Raw genomic sequence first — 19119 nt, 5'->3', positions numbered from 1 at the left:
AACCACCCTGGACATAAGAGCAAAGAAAAGAAGTATTTCCACTGGCACAAAGACAGCAAGTCCGAAGCTTTCTCATTTCCTTTGCATCCAGATGAAGAGGTTAAACAGCAGATGTAAGAGACTTCCCCCGATAATCAAAATGTAATCATACTATTTAACAGTAATTTAAAAGGCCATTTATTATAATCTATGTTACATGTCAGAAACAGAACAGCTGTCTGCTCAGTTGGTTTCCCTTATTCTGTTATTTTTCTTCCCTACTCACTCTTGTCTGCCAAATGGCTGTCCATCAGATCCTCTCTTGGTTGTCACTGTCCCTATCAGTATCTCTCCACTGGAGGTCCTCGATGATGGCTTGCCTACTGCCCGACTCTCCTACTAGAAGCTCCATGAAGCAGGGACCTGGGTTGGTACACTGCTGTATGCCCAGCCCCAAGCAAAGTGCCCAGTAAAGAAAAGGCTCTTGATCAAGTCTCAATGAATGAGTGCTTTGCTTTCCAGAATGATTTATTCTGGAATCTGCAAAAATCAATCTTCTCAAAGTCTCTTGCTTCTTTCAGCGACTACTCACATTCCCAACCGTGCCTTAAGCCAAGAAACTGTTTATAAGAAGTTTTGCATAGGTTTTAGGGATGATGTTCTCCCAATGTTTGGAAAGGACTAATAGCTGACTTTACTTGATGCATTTCCTTTCAACTTTAAAGCTTAAACACTTAGGTTCCAAGGAGAAAAGGACCTGGCTGTTGGCTGAGCCCTGGAGCAAAGCTCAAATCTCCCCGCTACACCTTTCTTCCACACTGGGGAGGGAAGTGGGTCATCCGGAGAAGGTTAAGAGGAAAGACGAGGTAGGCCCAAGCAAGGCAAGTCTGATGACCAGTTTTCCTCCAATGTCATCAGCTTTTCTGAAAATTGAAATACAGAAAGGTTTTCCTTGTCCTACTTTTTTAAGGCATGGAGGAAGCAAACAGAAAATGAAATAAGATTGAATATTACTAATTTGTTAATATATTTTGTTAATTAAAACAAAGGAAAACTTACTTGGATAGTGAAAGGATACAGCGGCTGCGGCAGCATCCATGTGAGGCATGTCGCCAGCAGGATGGAGGACATTCACTTCAAACTGCTTTGGCGTGCTCCCTGCACCTACATGAGGTACAAACAAGTATCCCCTGAGTCCTCGGGAATAAGGGCAAGAGAAGGGAGTGCAGTGCAGTGTAGGGCTAACTCATGGTGAAGCACTTCAGTTCTGGCCAAACCAACTGGGCCAGCTCTTTGTCTATAGGACTCTTAAGAAGTCTGCATTGGAGCCGCCTGACAATGGTATTCACACTTCTTTCAAGAATTAGGTTCACTACAAAATCTAATTAGTTACCCAACAGGAAATCAATCGAGTGAAATAATTCACCTGGTTTGCTGATAATCATTTGGATTCTATTTGAAATCAATGATTTAACAAGCTTAAAGTTAGTCATAAGGATTTTGAAAAGTTTACTAAGCCTTATCATTTATTTATTTATTTTTTTTAATTTTTTTTTAAGGTATTTATTTATTTATTTGTGATAGTCACAGAGAGAGAGAGAGGCAGAGACACAGGCAGAGGGAGAAGCAGGCCCCATGCACCGGGAGCCCGACGTGGGATTCGATCCCGGGTCTCCAGGATCGCGCCCTGGGCCAAAGGCAGGCGCCAAACCGCTGCGCCATCCAGGGATCCCAAGCCTTATCATTTAAATGTTCAAACCATTATACTCTCACACTCAGCAATGAAACTCATGAAATGAAATGACAGGTTATATACAAATATAAAGACTTGCAAGCTGGAAAGGACTGCAGAGATGATCCCCTCTAAAACTCTATTTGATACTGAAGCAGTAGGCTCTGAGGCAGTGCCACAGCCAGGACACCCATTTCTAGGCTCTCAAGCCTGGATTATTTTATCTCTATTCTTTAATTTAAAAATGAGTTTTGTAAATCTTAGGTAGTCAATGGAATTAGTATACAAATAAAAATAACAGTATGCTCATGTTCCATAAAAGGGGAAATTTTTTTTTAAATCACTTATTTTAAGTCTGAGGCAATCTCAAACTTGGTAAACTGAGTTAAGGATTCAGTTATAGACTTAGTTCCAACTTTGAAATTGTGAGCTATCCTGAAATGCTTAATAAATGGAACTCAGAACACACCCTTGGAAATCTTTGTGATATAAAAATGAGGCAATCTATCTGTATTTGTGGTTTTATCACAAAATAAAAATGTCCTAATCTGTAACTACTTTGCTTATGACAATGAACGTTTTCACCAAAACTAAGCTTTCTACATTTTGAACTTATAAAAACCAGTACTCATATTTGAACTTACATTCAAAAGATGATTCAAGTTCCTCATTGTCCTTAAAAGGTGGCTTGTCTGGATTTGAAAATTCAGTTTTGTCCTGAAGCTTCAATTGTTTCTGATAAAGACTGGATCGGAAGAATAAAATTCAAGAATGTCAAGTTGCGGGAACGTAAAACCCAAGAGCACAGGGTGATAAAAACCTTTTGGGATGCAAGAAAATGCTTTTGAAAAATAGTTTTTCTTGAGCTCGCAGAATACAGGAGCTACACTGCAGTGGGTACCCCTCTAAGCCATGCACTTAGTTATTCCTCATAACCACGACATGCTGTGAGATAAGTACTACCATCATTACCACATTGTTCCCAGGAGCAGTTTCTTTTCTCCAGAACCAGAAAACATTTTTGAAAAGAACAGATTCTGCACACCCTCAGCATATGCCAGCTGAAGATGTCATACTATAAGCCCCATGTGCACTAAGGGGCCCTAACCTAGCACACGAGTCTTTCTTCTTGGCTCTATTACAACAAAGAGTGATATAAAAAACCATTACATACTTTAGGATCATAATAGGCACATGTGGCAGTTTACAACTCTGTACAGTATAACAGAATCAACATGGGGAAGCTGAGGCTAGAGCCTGGAACTAAGGGGTCAGAGTCTCCTGCCATGAGGATCAGGCATAAATAGGAATCCCACATGTGACTCGAATCCTAGAGTGGGAAACCCACTGGTTAGCTCCTAAACATACCCACTCCCTCTCTGCTTTAGCAATCATATCCTAGGATCCACTACCAATTTTGAATTTATTTCAATGATAAACAAATTGGGACCTTTGAGGATCAGCAATAAGTCAAGGATGTCCACTCTTGCCACTTTCATTCACTGGAAGTCCTAGCCACAGCAATCAGGTAAGAAAAACAAGGCATCCATACTGGAATGGAAGTAAACTGTCACTATCTGCGGATGACATGATCCTATACAAAAAAGTCCTCAAGACTCCACCAAAAAACAATTAGAACAAATGGATTTAGTGAAGTTGCAGGATAGAAAATTCAGACCCAGAAATTGGCTACATTTCTACATAGCGAAGCAGCAGAAAAAGAAATTAAGAAAACAATTCCATTTACAAATGCATCAAAAACAATACCTAGAAATACATTTAACTAAGGAGCTAAAAGACCTGTACTCTGAAAACTATAAAACACTGATGAAAAAAATTGAAGATGACACAGATGGAAAGATATTCCATGTTCATGGATTGGAAGAAGTAATACTATTAAAATGTCCCTGCTACCCAAAGCAATTGACAGATTCAATGCAATCCTGATCAAAATACCAACAGCATTTTTCAGAGAACTAGAACAAATGTATATGGAACCACAAAAGACCCCTGAGCAGCCAAAGCAATCTTGAGGAAGAACAAAGCTGGAGGGATCACAATTCCAGATTTCAAGATATACTACAAAGCTGTAGCTATCAACACAGTATGGTACTGGCACAGAAATAGACACATAGGTCAATGGAATAGAACAGAGAGCCCAGAAGTAAACCCATGATTATATGGTCAATTGATCTATGACAGAGGAGGCAAGAATATAAAATGGGGAAAAGACAGTCTCTTTAACAAATGGTCTTGGGAAAACTGGACAGCTACAAGCAAACTAGACCACTTTCAACCATACACAAAAATAAACTCAAAAGGGGTTAAAAAACCTACATGTGAGACCTGAACCCAAGAAATCCTAAAGGAGAGCACAGGTGGTAATGTCTCTGACATTGGCCCTAGCAACATTTTCCTAGATATGTCTCCTGAGGCAAGAGAAATAAAATAAAATTAAACTATCAGGACTACAGGAAAAAAAAGAAGAAAATAAGCTTTTGCACAGCAAAAAGAAACCATCATAAAATGAAAAGGCAACCTACTGAATGGGAGAAGATATTTCTAAATGATATATCCCATAAAAGGTTAGTATCTAAAATATGTAAAGAACTTCTACAACTCAATACTAATAATACAAATAATCTGATTAAAATGGCCAGAGAACCTGAATAGACATTCTTCCAAAGAAGACCTACAGATGGCCAATAGACACATGAAAAGAAGATCAACATCACTCATCAGAGCAATGTAAATTAAAGCCACAATGAGATACCACCTGACACTTGTTACTTCTTGTCTTTTGGTTATAGCCATTCTGACAAGTATTGGTGAGGATGTGGAGAAGGAACCTTTGTGCAGTGTTGGTGGGAATGCAAACTGGTGCAGCCACTGTGGAGGACAGTATGGAGGTTCCTCAAAAAATTAAAAATAGAACTACTCTATGATCCAGTAATTTCACTACTGGGTATTTATGCCAAGAAAACGCAAACATCAATTTGAAATGATACATGCACCCTTATGTTTACAGCAGCATTATTTAAAATAGCCAAGATATAGAAGCAACGCAAGTGTCTATTAATAGACGAATAAAGAAAATGTGATATATACACACATAAAGGGATACTACTCAGCCATAAAAAAGGATGAGATTGTTGCCATATGCAACAACATGGATGGACCTAGAGTGTGTCAAGCTAAGTGGAATAAATCAAACCAAGAAAGACAAATACCATGTAATTTCACTTACATGTGGAATCTAAAAAACAAATGAATAAACAGAGGCGCCTGGATGGCTCAGTCAGTTAAGTGTCTCTGACTCTTATTTCAGCTCAAGTCATGATCTCACAGTTGTGAGACTGAGCCCTGCTGTTGGGCTCCACACTTACCGCAGAATCTGAGATTTTCTCTCTCTCCCTCTGCCCCCCACCCCCAACTCATGCATGTGCAGTCTCTAAAATAAATAGAATCTTAAGAAAAAAAGCAACAAATGAATAAACAAAAAGCAGAATTAGACCTATAGATAGAAAGAACAAAGTGATGGTTGCCAGAGAGAAGGGGGGGATGAGCAAAATGGGTGAAGGGGCGGGGGAGTACAGATTTCCACTTTTGAAATGAATAAACCATGAGAATAAAAGGTATAGCATAGGGAATACGGTCAATGGCAGTATAACAGCATTGTATAGTGACAGATGGGAGCTACAACTGTGGTGAGCACAATATAATGTATAGAGTCAAATCACCACGTTGTACACCTGAAACTAATCTAATGTTGTGTATCAATTATATTCAAGTACAAAAAAAAATTATATTCAAGTACAAAAAAGACTGAAACCTTATCTGTTTATATTTAAGTACCAAAACAATTTTAAATGAGTTTTTAACAATACGTGAAATTGTTTCAAGTTTCAACTGAGTTTGTTTTTGCAGATTTTTTACCATTGTTTTATCTTCATAAACCAAGTCTATTCTCAGAAATATGAAGATGTTTACTGATACTATAGTGTATATTCTACACACCAAGTTTAGCAAACAAGTAGAAAATTACTTATTTGCTAAAAAGTATGTTTCCTCCCAGCCACCCCAGGTAGTTTAGAGGATTTTCAAAGATCATACATCTTACAATCTGATTACAAATTCTATGCTGCCACATGGCTTTTAGTATCACCAGAAAACCCAAATCCAGGCTGAGACCCCGTGCAGTTCAGCAGAGGCCGAGCTGAAGGTGATTACCTGGCCTGCTCTGGAGAGCTGGGCAGCGGATGGAGGGAAAGGCTGTGCCTGGACTCCGTGGGTGAAGGCCGGGGTGTTCCGTCGGGACCAGGACTGGGGCCAGCAGCATGGGATTGGGCTAGACCTAAGGGGCAGAAGGCTTGACTATTAAAAATGGCAAGGAGAAGACAGCAACATGGTTTCTGAACAGTTCTATTACTTTGACAATGAATTCTATTATCCTTGTCAACAGTTGAATACAATGCATAAATGATCTACAAAACTAACCATTCCCATACCTAAAAGAAACTACAATAGTAACAATAAAACATATGTCACTAACCAGCAGTAAAAGGAAAGCCACTATCACTCTGGACATGTCTGCGTGCCAAGGAAATGGTTAGAATGGGACACTACCCCCCCACCTTCCACAGCACCCTGCAAGGTGGGGGCAATGCCACTGTAAAGCAGGAAAGGCAGGTTCAGAGGGAGGACACAGCGCTGAAACTCAGGCCTTCCTAGGCTCAGCCCCTGCTCCTTCCTGCCGTCCCGGGCTGCACACTTACTCGGTTAAGGGGCCCCCAAGGACCAGACACCTCCAAATCCAGAGCATCCCACAACCTTCTTCACAACAGCTCACCTTCCAGATACATTTCATCATCGAGGCTCCTTTTTGCTTTGGGAAGGGGAGTAGAGGAGAGGCGTCTGGAGGAAATGCTCCGGCGTGGCCGGGAGGCCATGTTGCCTGTCTGAGCTTCTGAGGCACTGCTCTTGTCCTCATCAGGTGTGCCCACCGCACACTGCTCGGAGACAACCTTGTCCTCTGCAGAAGGAGGTCTTTGGGGGGCACCTGAAGTGATGTTTTTGAGCGTTCCTACCAAGTGCAGGGATGGCGGGCTCTTGGATGTTAAAGGGCTTTTAGCAGGGTGTTGACTAACTCTTCGATGGTAATTTTGGAAAGCTTTCTCCAAACGTTCGGCCTCTTGTTCTAGCTCTTTCACCCTCATCTTGGTATTGACTACAAACTCAAGGTCAGAATCAGGGGAACTACTCTCCGTGCTTGCATTTGGAAGACTTGTGATCCTTGGTATAATTGCCATCAGCCTTTCCTGTTTGAGGGGATTTTTCAAGAAATCCCCGTTTAGATCACCATTCCAAGGCACCACCGTCTTGCCACTTAGTAGTCTGCTGACAGAACGATCGATGAGAGACTGCTTTGGGTTGCGGTACACTTCATTCTCTAGGGCTGTGGGTTACAATAGGATCATGTGAGAAATGAAGAGAAAAGGTGGAGAACAGAGTTAAAGTCGATGGAGAACATTATTTCTCAAAAATGAAAGGAAGTATTCAGGACAAACTTGCACATTAGTTTCTGAAGCGGCAGTAATGATAGTGATTATTAACATTTATCAAGAAGTTATATATACCAGCTATGGCTTCATATGTCTTCTTTTATAACACAATTTTATTTCACAATCCATTATGCATAATAGTGAAATCTAAAAAGCTCTGAGAACTGAAAATATATTCCTAATTTATTTGGTGCAAAGCCCAAACAATGATTTGGTTGAAGAGCTTGACCTGAACCAATATAAACCCATTTACAATCTTTATTTATTCCACCTAGCACGAATACTAATGCATTTGATTACAAAATAATGAATGTGTTTCACCGCAGGATGGTGCCCCAGAATCTCCAGGGCTGTGGCAAAACTCACAGGCCATGGCGGCATCTGCCCTGAGTTCTAGATAAGGGAATGAGGATGCGCCATCACAATAACGCTGTGGACTAAGAATACTCACTGTACCCATTGTACAGAGCGGGTACTGAGGCTCGACCGAGGCAAGCTCGCACAGTGAGCAAGGTGTAGAGCTGCTGGCATTTCCTGATGCAAAGCCAGTACCTGTGCCCACTGCCTCTCCTACAATGCCTCCCTGATGCAGCTGGAGAGCAGAGGCTTGCGATGTGCAGTGCACATGTTCCAAAGGTTCTACCTTATTCAACTATTCTTCATGGTATGAGGTGCAGAACAGCGGAACACATAAAACCACTGAAGAGTCAAGTCAACTGGTCTTAGCGTCAGGGTAACAAAACAGGAAGGCCTAGCTTCAGGATGAATTTGGGGACTCCTGCGTTACTACCAAACCTCTCTTATTTGGGACATGAAGCTCTCCCAAGCCATGGGGCATCTGTGAAAGCAAATCACTTAAAAAAAAACAAAACACAGATGATCATAGGGGAAGAGAGGAAAAAATAAAACAAAATGAAATCAGGAGGGAGACAAATCATAAGAGACTTTTAGTCACAGGAAACAAACTGAAGGTTGCTGGAGGTGAGGGAGGTGGGGGGATGGGGCAATTGGGTGATGGGCATTAAGGAAGGCACGTGATGGCATGAACACTGGGTGTTATAAGCAACAGATGAATCACTGACCTCTACTTCTGAAACCAATAACACATTATATGTTCGTTAACTGAATTTTTAAAAAAAATTTTTAAAAAGAAAAAGATAGCGAGTGACTTTAGCTGCTGACCTGGTTGGTGGTCCTGAAATAGAAATTTTCCTTCTAAGGTGACACATATTTCTATAGCTCTTCTCCTACTATGAGAATTACTAAAAATTCATGGAGTCATGATCATTACATCTTCACAAACATCAGAAGCTTTACACACTTACATACACACAGGTTTAAAATGTCTCTGACCTGTCTGGGTTTGTTTCAGTTGCAATCTTAAATCGGCAACCTGTATGGTTAACCTGTTTACGGACTCATCATAATCACGTATCTGGGCCTTCAGCTGTGCAGAATGTTCAATCTGAAAAGATTTAGAGAAGGAAAAGAAATCAGTATAAAATAAATCACAGCTTACTTCAAAATGAACAATTCTCTCATTGGGCTTTTCTCTTTCTGTTTCACCAATTCTGAGCAGCTGTACACCTGCCACTTTGGAGGGGGTCCCTATAAAACAACAACAAAACACACAAGTTTAAAAGCTCCTTCTTTGCTCATCTGAAACAGCAGCTACTCCAGGACATGAGGCAGATATCAGAAAGAGAATGTCACCCTGTGACTTAACAATCCTGAGAATCAAAAGATACTTTTAACAATGGGGACCATCAAGACTTGGAAAGCTGTGTGTTAGAAGAGTTTACCTTCCTCTTAATTTTATTATGAATATGTCACATGATCACTTGAGAATTTTCTCAGATGAGAAAGAATATTGGGGGGAGTGATTAGCATAAGGGGGGAAATTTATGATGTTAAAATAGATCTCATTTATACTGGTGTGACATACACCAAATTTACACCCCCCCAAAGTACACTGCCCTAACACTTGGACGAGCCAAGAGCAATACTCACTTCACTTTGCAGTTGTTTTTGCAAAGCCAGCTTGTGGTTTTCAAACTCTTTATGCTCAAGTGCAATAGCATTTTCTGCTTTCTTTAGTTCTTTCTGAAAAACCACCAGCTCAGGAGATGGCTGAGCAATGTCTGTGAAGGTAAAAAGGCCTGGTCATTATCAACCTGAAGTTTTCTCTAACAAAAGCAGCTAAAGAAGCTTTAAATTGTTCTTCCCTTCCTTTGAATGCACATAATTAAAATTAGTTTTATTAAATGGACTAAGAGCAATTCTCTCGAATTTCAGAACATAGAATTTAATGCACATAATTGCAAACTTGACTACTCTTCAGAGTTCTACTCCCAATAAAAGAATTCTTTCAAACCTTCAAATTAATGTGAACACCCGAATCTCTCTTCTAGTATGCACAGAAGGCACAGAAGGAACACTCTCAAAGCGTGCCAATGACTGCCCCTAGGTCCAATCAAACCTGTGCATCTGTCAGTGGCACTCAAGAGTCCAGGAGCAAAGCAGATGGTGTCCCCAATTCGGGTCATTGGAAGACCCTTTAATAAAGAGAGACTTACACAGAGTAGCCACAAAGGATGGTGTAGTTCCCTGGGCTAGTACTGGGGCCAGGCTGTTATCAGTCCTTGGGCCTGGAGGGTCAGAAAGGGAGGCATTCCCAGAAGCAGAGAGAGTGAGCAGGTCTGGGGCACTGGGACGTCACTTTGCTGAGGCACAGGGCCAGAGCAGGGCTACTTCGCAAGGGGGAGATGGATGATTACTTCGCAATCACCTCCACCTCACTCTTCCCTTTCTCCAAGCGCCTGAGCGTGTCCTCACTGGCCAAACCTGACCTGCCCAGAGGGGTCAGAGGACAAGGGCAGCAAGGTACCATCCAGAGGTGCAGATTTATACAGTTGCAAAATTTGTCTTCTTACTGGCACAATTAATTACGCAGTAACAGGCAAAAGCAAAGAACATTCAATCCAAGAAGCTTAATTTTATAAAATCTTCCCAACTGAAGCCTCCCTTAGAGGACAAAGCAATTGCAGAAAACTAAGCTATTGGGATCCCTGGGTGGCGCAGCGGTTTGGCGCCTGCCTTTGGCCCAGAGCACGATCCCGGAGACCCAGGATCGAATCCTGCGTCGGGCTCCTGGTGCATGGAGCCTGCCTCTCTCTCTCTCTGTGTGTGACTATCATAAAAATAAAAAATAAATTAAAAAAAAAAAAAGAAAACTAAGTTATTATCAGTTACAAAGCCATGAGTCTGAAAACGATGACCTACGGTTTAGGAGACGCAGGTTTTCATTTCTGGAGTCTTCCACCTGTTGTTTGAGTAATCTATTTTGTGCCTGAAGCTCCAGTTTTCCTTCTTTCAGAAGCGAGTAATCACTCATCTCCTTCACCTTTTCATTCAGCAGGTGGTTTTGGTTTGTTATTGCCAAACACTGGGCTCTGACAGACTCCAACTCAAGCTGGAATCAAAACAGAGAAACTTGTATTTGACAGTAACTTGACGGCACTGCTTAAGTGAAAGCCAGCTAGCTGCCCTGAGCTGGGCATCATGCTTGAATTAAGGCCCCCTGACAGAAATCTGGTTCTCTCCAGCAAGACTCGAACTCCAGCAGTACAAGTCATCTTTTGCCCTAGAGTGGGGACAGGGTGAAGTTCCTCCACCTGCTACCGTGTACAACCCTGTCCTGCAAAGCCAGTGCTTCTAATCATCACCCCGTTTCTGGACGCAACTAAGTGTTCAACGAAGTAACCACAGGTTGCAGATATATATATAATATATAATATATATATATAAAATATATATTTTTTAAAATAAAAAGGTGAGAGATCGCTAACGTGCTGCAGGGTGCTTTCCTTTTCTTACTACAATAGGGCTCAAGTTTGGTTATAGAAGCCTACAAAGTTCTCAAGTGAGTCCTTACAGCTACAAAAACATGTTCTGTATATAAAATTTATTATAATTACCTAATGTTCCAGCTCTGTCCTTCAGATAGCAAACATACGAATTAACAGAAATAAAGTACCAGTGGCATACGAAAAATACATGTCATTTTGGTGTAAGCTGTAAGATCTTGACACCATGACAGAAATTTTGATGGGAAGGAGAGGAGGCTGAGGTAGAAGCAGCATGTGTAAGCCACGTGCCACGCACATAATCAGCTTACTGAATTCCCTGCACAACCATGCAATGCAGGCAACATCCTGAGTCTACAGGTAAGGAATCTGAGGTCAGAGAACTTGCCCAAAGGCACACAAGCAGAAAGGGAGAGAGACAGGATTCAGGCAGGACTGTAGGCCCCAAAAGACATCCTCTTCCTATGCTTCCCTAGGAAACGAGAATTGAAATGAAGAACTAGTGAATGAACAAAGAGCAGCCCTTACCTTCTCAGGGAATCAACAGTCCAAACACATCAAGAAAGTAACTGAAGATAAACGACGCACGACTAAAACTAAACTTTCATACATTGTTTAATATCTGTTCCAAAACAATAGGCTTAACAATTACCTCGAGCTCTTTGACACGATTGACAGAATGATTAAGTTCTTCCTTTTTTGAGTTAATAGCACTGAGCTCCTCTTGCAAATGTATAGCTTTTTCTGAAAGAAAGAGCCAACCAATTAACATCATGTTTTCCTAGTGAATACAAATCATTTCATAATTTATGGCAGTAGGTCAGGCCTAATGACTATTATTCCATTATTTAAAGAGCAGATGTCAGAGTCAAAAAAAATATCAGCAGGCAGGCAAGAAATAAGCCCTTTTACTCAACAGGTGATGGGAAGTTAGTTGTAACGGTCAAATATGTGGCAAACTTCCTCCTGCTACACACCCTCAACACTTACAGGAGCGCATGGCCCTCCTGCCAACAGGTCTGAATTTCCTTGAAGACAGAGATTTGTCTGTTGTGATTTTATAGTTACCATTTTATCATTTTTGCTTCATTTAACACAAGTCTATGTAGATATATCAGAAAAACACTTTGCTGACTATATGATGGTACAGATACCCAAATAGGCATTAGCCTCCACGAGACAGCTGCGAAGGAGCAGCCCCATGCTGAGTGACCTTGCTGGTCAGTATCAAGTACCTAGCCCTGGTGTCCTCCCAAGAGTCCATTTAAAATTGCCACTGAAAGTTTAACTTCTTGTCATCAGTCTGTTTCTAGAAATATATTAAAATGTAAAATATCTCAAAGATTGAAAAATTATTCAACTTTCCTAGTCTCAGGCTAATGTATACAAGAGTATAACAGGTTACAGGTCAAGTGAAAAAATCATGAAGAATAAAAATACATTAGAAGTACAGGAAATAAGAAACTAGATCACAGGGACAGAGAAGTTAAAATTTTCCTTAGTTTCTCATGGTTAAGAGTAATATTTACTGGATGACAGTAAGCTGCTGCCACCTTCTTGAGAATCACATTTATCAAAATACACCGAAATAAAGTTGGATAAAATCCTACTGATAAATTACTGGCCTTTGGGAATATACAAAAGGTTAAGCACTAAGGTTCACAAAAATGTAGTTAAGACAGTATTTTTTTATTTTGTAAAATTAAAATAACAAACAACATATCATTTTTGTAGTAACAAGATAGTGTAAGCTGTGTCTTTTTTAGAATATAGAACAGGCCCAACTAGGAAACCAACAGCCTACACATCGGCGCTGAAAAATACAGCTTGCCCCCAGAGTCACCTTTATTCTTCCTTTCATCGTCAATCAGCCTGTTAGTTCTGGCGATGTAGTCGTCCTTTAGTTCGAGTTGATACCTACGAATCAGAAGAACTAAACATGAGCTCCCTGTCACAATCCTGGATGGTCTACCATCAACACGTGAGCTTATCTATGACACCTGGGGCACATAAGGGCATCAACCACGGTGACACGTAAACCCCAGGCTCTCTCAAGACTAAAGCCAGGGATCTGAATTCTCAACATCAAAGGTCCGTCCGTAAACCTCTGCTATGATCCTATAAATTCGGTCCCAAAACTCAATCACACAAAGTGAAGGGCTCTGTTGTCATGAGGTTACTGAGAGCAGGGATTCCTCTTGGTCTCGACAGATGCCAAGAAGTAAATTAAGGTAACATGACAGACACTAAATCCCAGATGATAACCAAGTCAGTCACTTGCAATTCACCTATCCCACATCCCCTCTTCTTAGGTAAGAACTTTTGCCCTTCAAGACTGAGCACAGTATTGAGAGCACCAACTGCCAACAGCATCAGACCTGAATTAGTGGTACCCAAAGGCACATCTCAAGGGGCTTCCACCATCTCCACCAGCTGTTAGCAGTCAACTTTCTGGTTCAGAGGTCAGAGAAAGGAAATGAAAGAGAAGTGCTCCTATGATATCCCCCCAACTTCAACACTTGCTAACGGCTGAGGACACCCAAAGCCAGACAAATGATACCAAACAGTTCACTGCATCCACAGCTATGCAAAGTTAAAGCACACATTTTTCTCATTTGTCACAGTTTAACAACTAGAGTTACTTCAGTGTTTGCTAGTATGTTAGAGGAGCAGATATAAAATATGTAGATAAAATCCATTTCAAAACTGATACAAAGAAAAGGTGCTGCTTTTCCTTTTTAACAGAATTCTTTTATTTTATTTTATTTTTTATGATAGTCACACACACACAGAGAGAGAGGCAGAGACACAGGCAGAGGGAGAAGGAGGCTCCATGCACTGGGAGCCCGACATGGGATTCGATCCCGGGTCTCCAGGATCGCGCCCTGGGCCAAAGGCAGGCGCCAAACCGCTGCGCCACCCAGGGATCCCCAACAGAATTCTTTTAAACAATAACCTCCAGAAACCTTTGCGGGTACTATGTAATGGAATTCCAATGACAAATTATGAGCAAGGCAATAAAAAGGAGACCAATGACCTTAATCAGAGGAGCTGAGTGGAGTCATCTCTTCACTACACATGCATTTACTCAATTGGTATCAACTGAGCACTTATTATGTGCCAGATGCTATACCACGCACTGGAGGGAAAGTTTCCATATGGGCTTAATGTATTTGCACAAAGGTATTATTCACCAGAACACAAAACTCAGGCTATAGGAAAGCCCCAGGGACCACACTTGTCCACATTCTCCTCTCCTATGCTGTTTTTTTGCTTCATATGATTATTTGGCTTTTTTCTGGATTTTGGCTTTCCAGAACCTTGAAGGAATACAAGGCACATGATAGATAAACACTCTAACCAGGTAAGAAGACCAAAGTAGGGATCCCTGCGTGGCTCAGCGGTTTAGTGCCTGCCTTTGGCTCAGGGCGTGGTCCTGGAGACCCAGGATCGAGTCCCACATTGGGGTCCCTGCATGGAGCCTGCTTCTCCCTCTGCCTGTGTCTCTGCCCTCTCTCTCTCTCTCTCTCTCTCTCTCTGTGTCTCTCATGAATAAATAAAATATTAAAAAAAAAGACGAATGTATACATTATTGCCTATCCCCATCTTAGTGCCAGTATGAGGAGAAAACAGAACAGAAAGTGATTTTAATTCCAACTTTACAGCTGCTTAGCCGTGCAAAATGAGCAAGTGCTAAGGTTCCCTAAAAATTGAAGCAAACCTTAGGCCCTCAGTAAGTGTCAGAGAAGCTACAAATAAGAATGAGCAGAGGATGCCATTCTCTGTATCTTTTTAAACTCATCTTAAATAATCAAGGGAAAGGCTTGATTACTAATGAAAATATGTTTTTTAAACATTGAATTTTGCCATCATTTATCTGTCTTATCTACTTCATCAGTGTTGCCATGTTTCTAGCAACTTATTTTAACACAGGATTCCTTTAAAAATGCCAAGCAATTACTTGAGAAGTTCATTCTTGAGCTTCTGGTCATAGCTCTCCTCAATGCTCTTTATATTCAGCTCCCGCTTCCTAAGTGCATCAGTTATGCTTTTATTTTGTTCTTCTTGTAGCCTTTGAGCCCTGAAATTAGCAAAAATAGAGAAAGCAAATAAGGAAACCACGACATCTGAAGTAAGAAACTTTATGGGGAAAAAATAACTTGTGTTTTAGTTCCACAGGCTAAAACTGTAATATGGCTACCACTGCCAGGAAATAAACTGTAAGAACCTGAAGTCCTCCATCTATTTTATGAACTGACTCAGTTCATAAACAAGCAGATGGAATTACCTGGTGGCACCTGGCTAAAGGCAGTGTGAATGTATCAAGACCAAAGTGGTTGCTTATAGAAGATGATCCACACTCAAAAAGGGTTACAGGGGATAAATGGTCATAATCAATTTAGGGGTAAAAGGGTGAGGTTTTTAGTTACAAAGCTACAAACCAAACTCTAGTGTACTTAAATGCTTGTTTCTTCTAGAATATTATTTCTAACTGTGAGACTTAATTGACTAGCCCATAAGAATTATAGATAGAAGATTTGTTTCCGGCATTTAAAAAATCCATCAATTGAAGGTTGAAAAGAGTGCCAAAATAGCAAACGATGGATGAGTCCATTAGAACCTCCAAATCCGAAGAATGGGAGTGCTTTTCATGGGGAGACCTTCAATCACCCACAAAACCAATTCCAGAGCCTAGGATCAGGTTCACAAGTACTTAGTCTAAACGGTAGTGAGGAGGGCTACAAACACTCTGTTCCAAGCAAAGGATAAAGGCTTTGTGTTAGAGGATCCCTGGGTGGTTCAGGGGTTTAGCGCCTGCCTTTGGCCCAGGGTGTGATCCTGGAGTCCCGGGATCGAGTCCCACATCGGGCTCCCTGCATGGAGCCTGCTTCTCCCTCTGCCTGTGTCTCTGCCTCTCTCTCTAGATCATGAATAAATAAAATCTTTTTTTTTTTTAATGAATAAATAAAATCTTAAAAAAAAAAAAGGCTTTGCGTTAGAGCTCCCTCTCCTGACTAATCTTAAACCAAAGGAGCATTAAATCCATTTATTTCATTTAATAGACTTAGACAAGAGAAGTAGGGGACGACGAGGTAGGGAAGTGATTATATAATTATGATTATATCAAGAATCTGCCCAAATTTTGTTCCTTTTCTTTTTTCTCTCGTTATCAATGTGTCATTTTAGTATCGCCAAAAGGAGAGTAAGGTAGGCAGAGAGAAATCAAACGAACAGAGCCTATGTAAATGAAAAAACAACATTAATAAAGATGGAGACAAACTCTTAAAATCAGATTCCTGGAGTATCTATGAATGTCAAGATCCCAGATGGCAAAGAAAGCTTATTCCACCAAATATAGACTGGTGAGGGGGGTATTAATCCCAGGTAAGATTTGAAGGATGATACATCTGTGAGCACTTAGAAAAAGTAACACACACACCAGGAGAAATAGTTTCACCCGATACAAGTCAAGTCAGAGCCACCATATTTCCTTTTTCCTTTTTCTTTCTTTTTCTATTTTTGACAGCAGAACAAGTAAAGGAGGAAGGTCTAGGTATCTAGAATTCAGTTGCTATGTGCACATCAAAACTATTAGATCTGAATGACCAAACGTAAAGGAGAAACACAGGATTTGTTAAAGCATTATTAGCTCCTTCAAATTATGTGTCTGGTCTTACTGTAGCCCAATGATGGCATCTCATTCTGTGTCTCATCCTCACGTGTAATATTTCATAAGCAAAACCTCTTTCTCTTAAATTGTGCCTTTTAAAACTAGGTGTTGTCACTTCTACAACCAAAAACTCTACTTAGCAATTAGCAGACTATTAAGATACATATTTAGTTCTTTTAAATCTCATTCATTTCGAATATCTGAAACGAATACGTTACTCACAATTCAAAAGCTTCGATTCGTTGTTTCAGCTCTGCTTCTCTGCCTCTTAGCAAATCTATATCTTTTAGTAGAAGCTGCCTCTGAGCATAAATTTCTTTGGTTTCAATCTGTGTATGAAAGCATTAATTTTTAGCAAGCAAGCTAAAGAAAATAAAAACAGATCTGAACCCATATACTGCTTCCTAAATTCCAGAGAACAAACTACAGACATTTAAGGTTACAATTTCCCTTTCAAGAGGTTCCAATTTGAGGTATGCTTTTTGCCTATTCCTTACCCAACCATGTGTTCCCTTCCTCAATGATTGTTAAACTCCATTATCCTGTATTCCTAACATCCCTGGTCTATTTATTCTACTTAACATCTCTCAGACACTTAAAATTTGGGTAAGTGCTTTGGCAAGAAAAAAATGACACAAAATATAAGTTTAGCAATAAAACTTCAAAAGAATAGAATTTGCCTGATTCTGTTGCTGTAAGAAAGTTTCAGTTCCTGAGTCATTCTAACTCAGTGGTAGCAAGCTGAATGAATGAGTCACACTTCCATTTGTGTGTTTGCTGAGCAAGGATTCACTAAATACCTAGCATGTGTCAAACAGCACACTCGGAGCTAGACAGAGAAAGATGAACAGATACAGAATCTTTACAAAATTCACAGCTTAGGGAGAGAGAAATAATCACACTATGATATGATGATTTTATAATCAAAATACATAAAGACTCTGTGGCAGGAGTGACACCTGGATGAGTCTGTCAGCAGGAGTTCAGGGGAGGCACCACAAGGAGGTGACATTCAAGATGGATTTGGATGGCCAAAAGTCTCATTAGGGACAGAAGAAGGGCATACCAGGTGGTGGACTAAAGATAGATGATTTGCATGAGGATGGCCATCTTCTCCAAAGTCGTCAGTTAACTAAATGAATATTCTGGTCTGGTAACTGGTTTGGACTAGGAAGTCACCAGTCTTGAGGATGTAGTTGTTAATCTAAACGTAATCCCATCATCTCAAAGACAGTGCTTCCAACATTTATTTTTATAGGAGCCCAATCACCAGAAATGTATGGGAGGATGCAATCAGCATGAAATAACAAGGTCTGAATTGCCCAGAGCAAAGGGGGGGCGGTGTGTGCTGGGAGGGAGCCCTTCTACTTTCAACAGCTTCTGACGGGAGCAGTTCTGGCTGAACTTGGGAGACAGCATTCCAAATTCAGGCTGGTTTAAGATAGCCCCTTGGGAAAGGAATCGGGTTTTCCTAAAAGAGTGGACCCCATGCCTCCTGCTGCTCCTCAGCCTTTCCACCTCCTGTCCAGTCATTTTCTGGGAGAGAAAAACAAATGGCCACCCGCCTGACTTCCGCAGTCCTGGATTCCACTACTCCTGGGACTTTGCCCTTTGATCCCATGGCAGCACACTGTTTTGTTTCCAGTCTGACACCTACAACCCTCTCCTCTTGGCCCATGCTGCTTCTTCCACCTGTCGGGATCCCCAGACCTAGTCCTTGATGTCTCTGACACTGTCACACAGCCTTCCCTGCTCCCCTGGGTTAGTAGGCACCCACCTTCCCCCGCTCTAGTTTCCTTCACCATCCCACCAAACCCCAAGGTCTTTAAATAGGCTGCTTTTCTCAAGCCAAGTAAATGCAATTCTATAAAGTGCCACTCCCCCAAGCGCCTCTATCTTTCTACCCTCGCTAACCTTACAAACCTTCCCAAGAACTGTAACAGAACAGTAGCCTACAAGTACTTGGTTTGGTCTGTATCAGTGGCAGGCTGCCCATCTCAGTTGGGTCCCTCAACAGTTTCATCAATCCTGTCTGCTTTAGATGGTTGCTCTGCCTCTACCTCTACAGAGCCATTCCACAACTGGTGATCCTCTTCTTGAAGCTGCCCTCCTAACCCTCAAATCTGCCCAAGATGATGGAGCTTATTCCACATGAGTTCCTCATAATCCCCACCTGGATGTTTGCACCTGCAGTTCATACTTCCAGCAGTTTTGGAGGAAGATAGTCTACATATCCTTTTTTAAGGCCGATCCTTCCACTTGTGCTCTTGACCCCAGTCCCTAGTACTCCCTGGAGGGCTCCATCTCGTC

General features: G+C 41.1%; 1 protein-coding gene across 6 annotated transcripts in view; it reads right to left on the bottom strand.

Moving 5' to 3' along the window:
• Window positions 1-19119, bottom strand: part of OFD1 (OFD1 centriole and centriolar satellite protein) — a 54125-nt gene that overhangs the window by 6809 nt on the left and 28197 nt on the right. For 5 of the 6 annotated variants that reach the window (XM_038586836.1, XM_038586840.1, XM_038586837.1 and 2 more), the window contains 11 exons: window positions 17032-17138; window positions 15100-15219; window positions 12982-13055; window positions 11791-11882; window positions 10555-10744; window positions 9283-9413; window positions 8626-8737; window positions 6561-7166; window positions 5942-6065; window positions 2356-2456; window positions 1039-1143 (listed from right to left, as the gene is read on the bottom strand). In XM_038586836.1, the coding sequence (XP_038442764.1) occupies window positions 1039-1143; window positions 2356-2456; window positions 5942-6065; window positions 6561-7166; window positions 8626-8737; window positions 9283-9413; window positions 10555-10744; window positions 11791-11882; window positions 12982-13055; window positions 15100-15219; window positions 17032-17138 (1762 nt within the window). The remainder of the gene's footprint in view (window positions 1-1038; window positions 1144-2355; window positions 2457-5941; window positions 6066-6560; window positions 7167-8625; window positions 8738-9282; window positions 9414-10554; window positions 10745-11790; window positions 11883-12981; window positions 13056-15099; window positions 15220-17031; window positions 17139-19119) is intronic. The other variant, XM_038586838.1, reaches the window with a different exon arrangement.

This window comes from Canis lupus, chromosome X (genome assembly GCF_011100685.1).
Source record: "Canis lupus familiaris isolate Mischka breed German Shepherd chromosome X, alternate assembly UU_Cfam_GSD_1.0, whole genome shotgun sequence".
Classification (NCBI taxonomy): Eukaryota; Metazoa; Chordata; class Mammalia; order Carnivora; family Canidae; genus Canis; species Canis lupus.
Note: the sequence above shows the minus strand (reverse complement) of the source record. Positions and strands in the feature narration are given on the sequence as shown.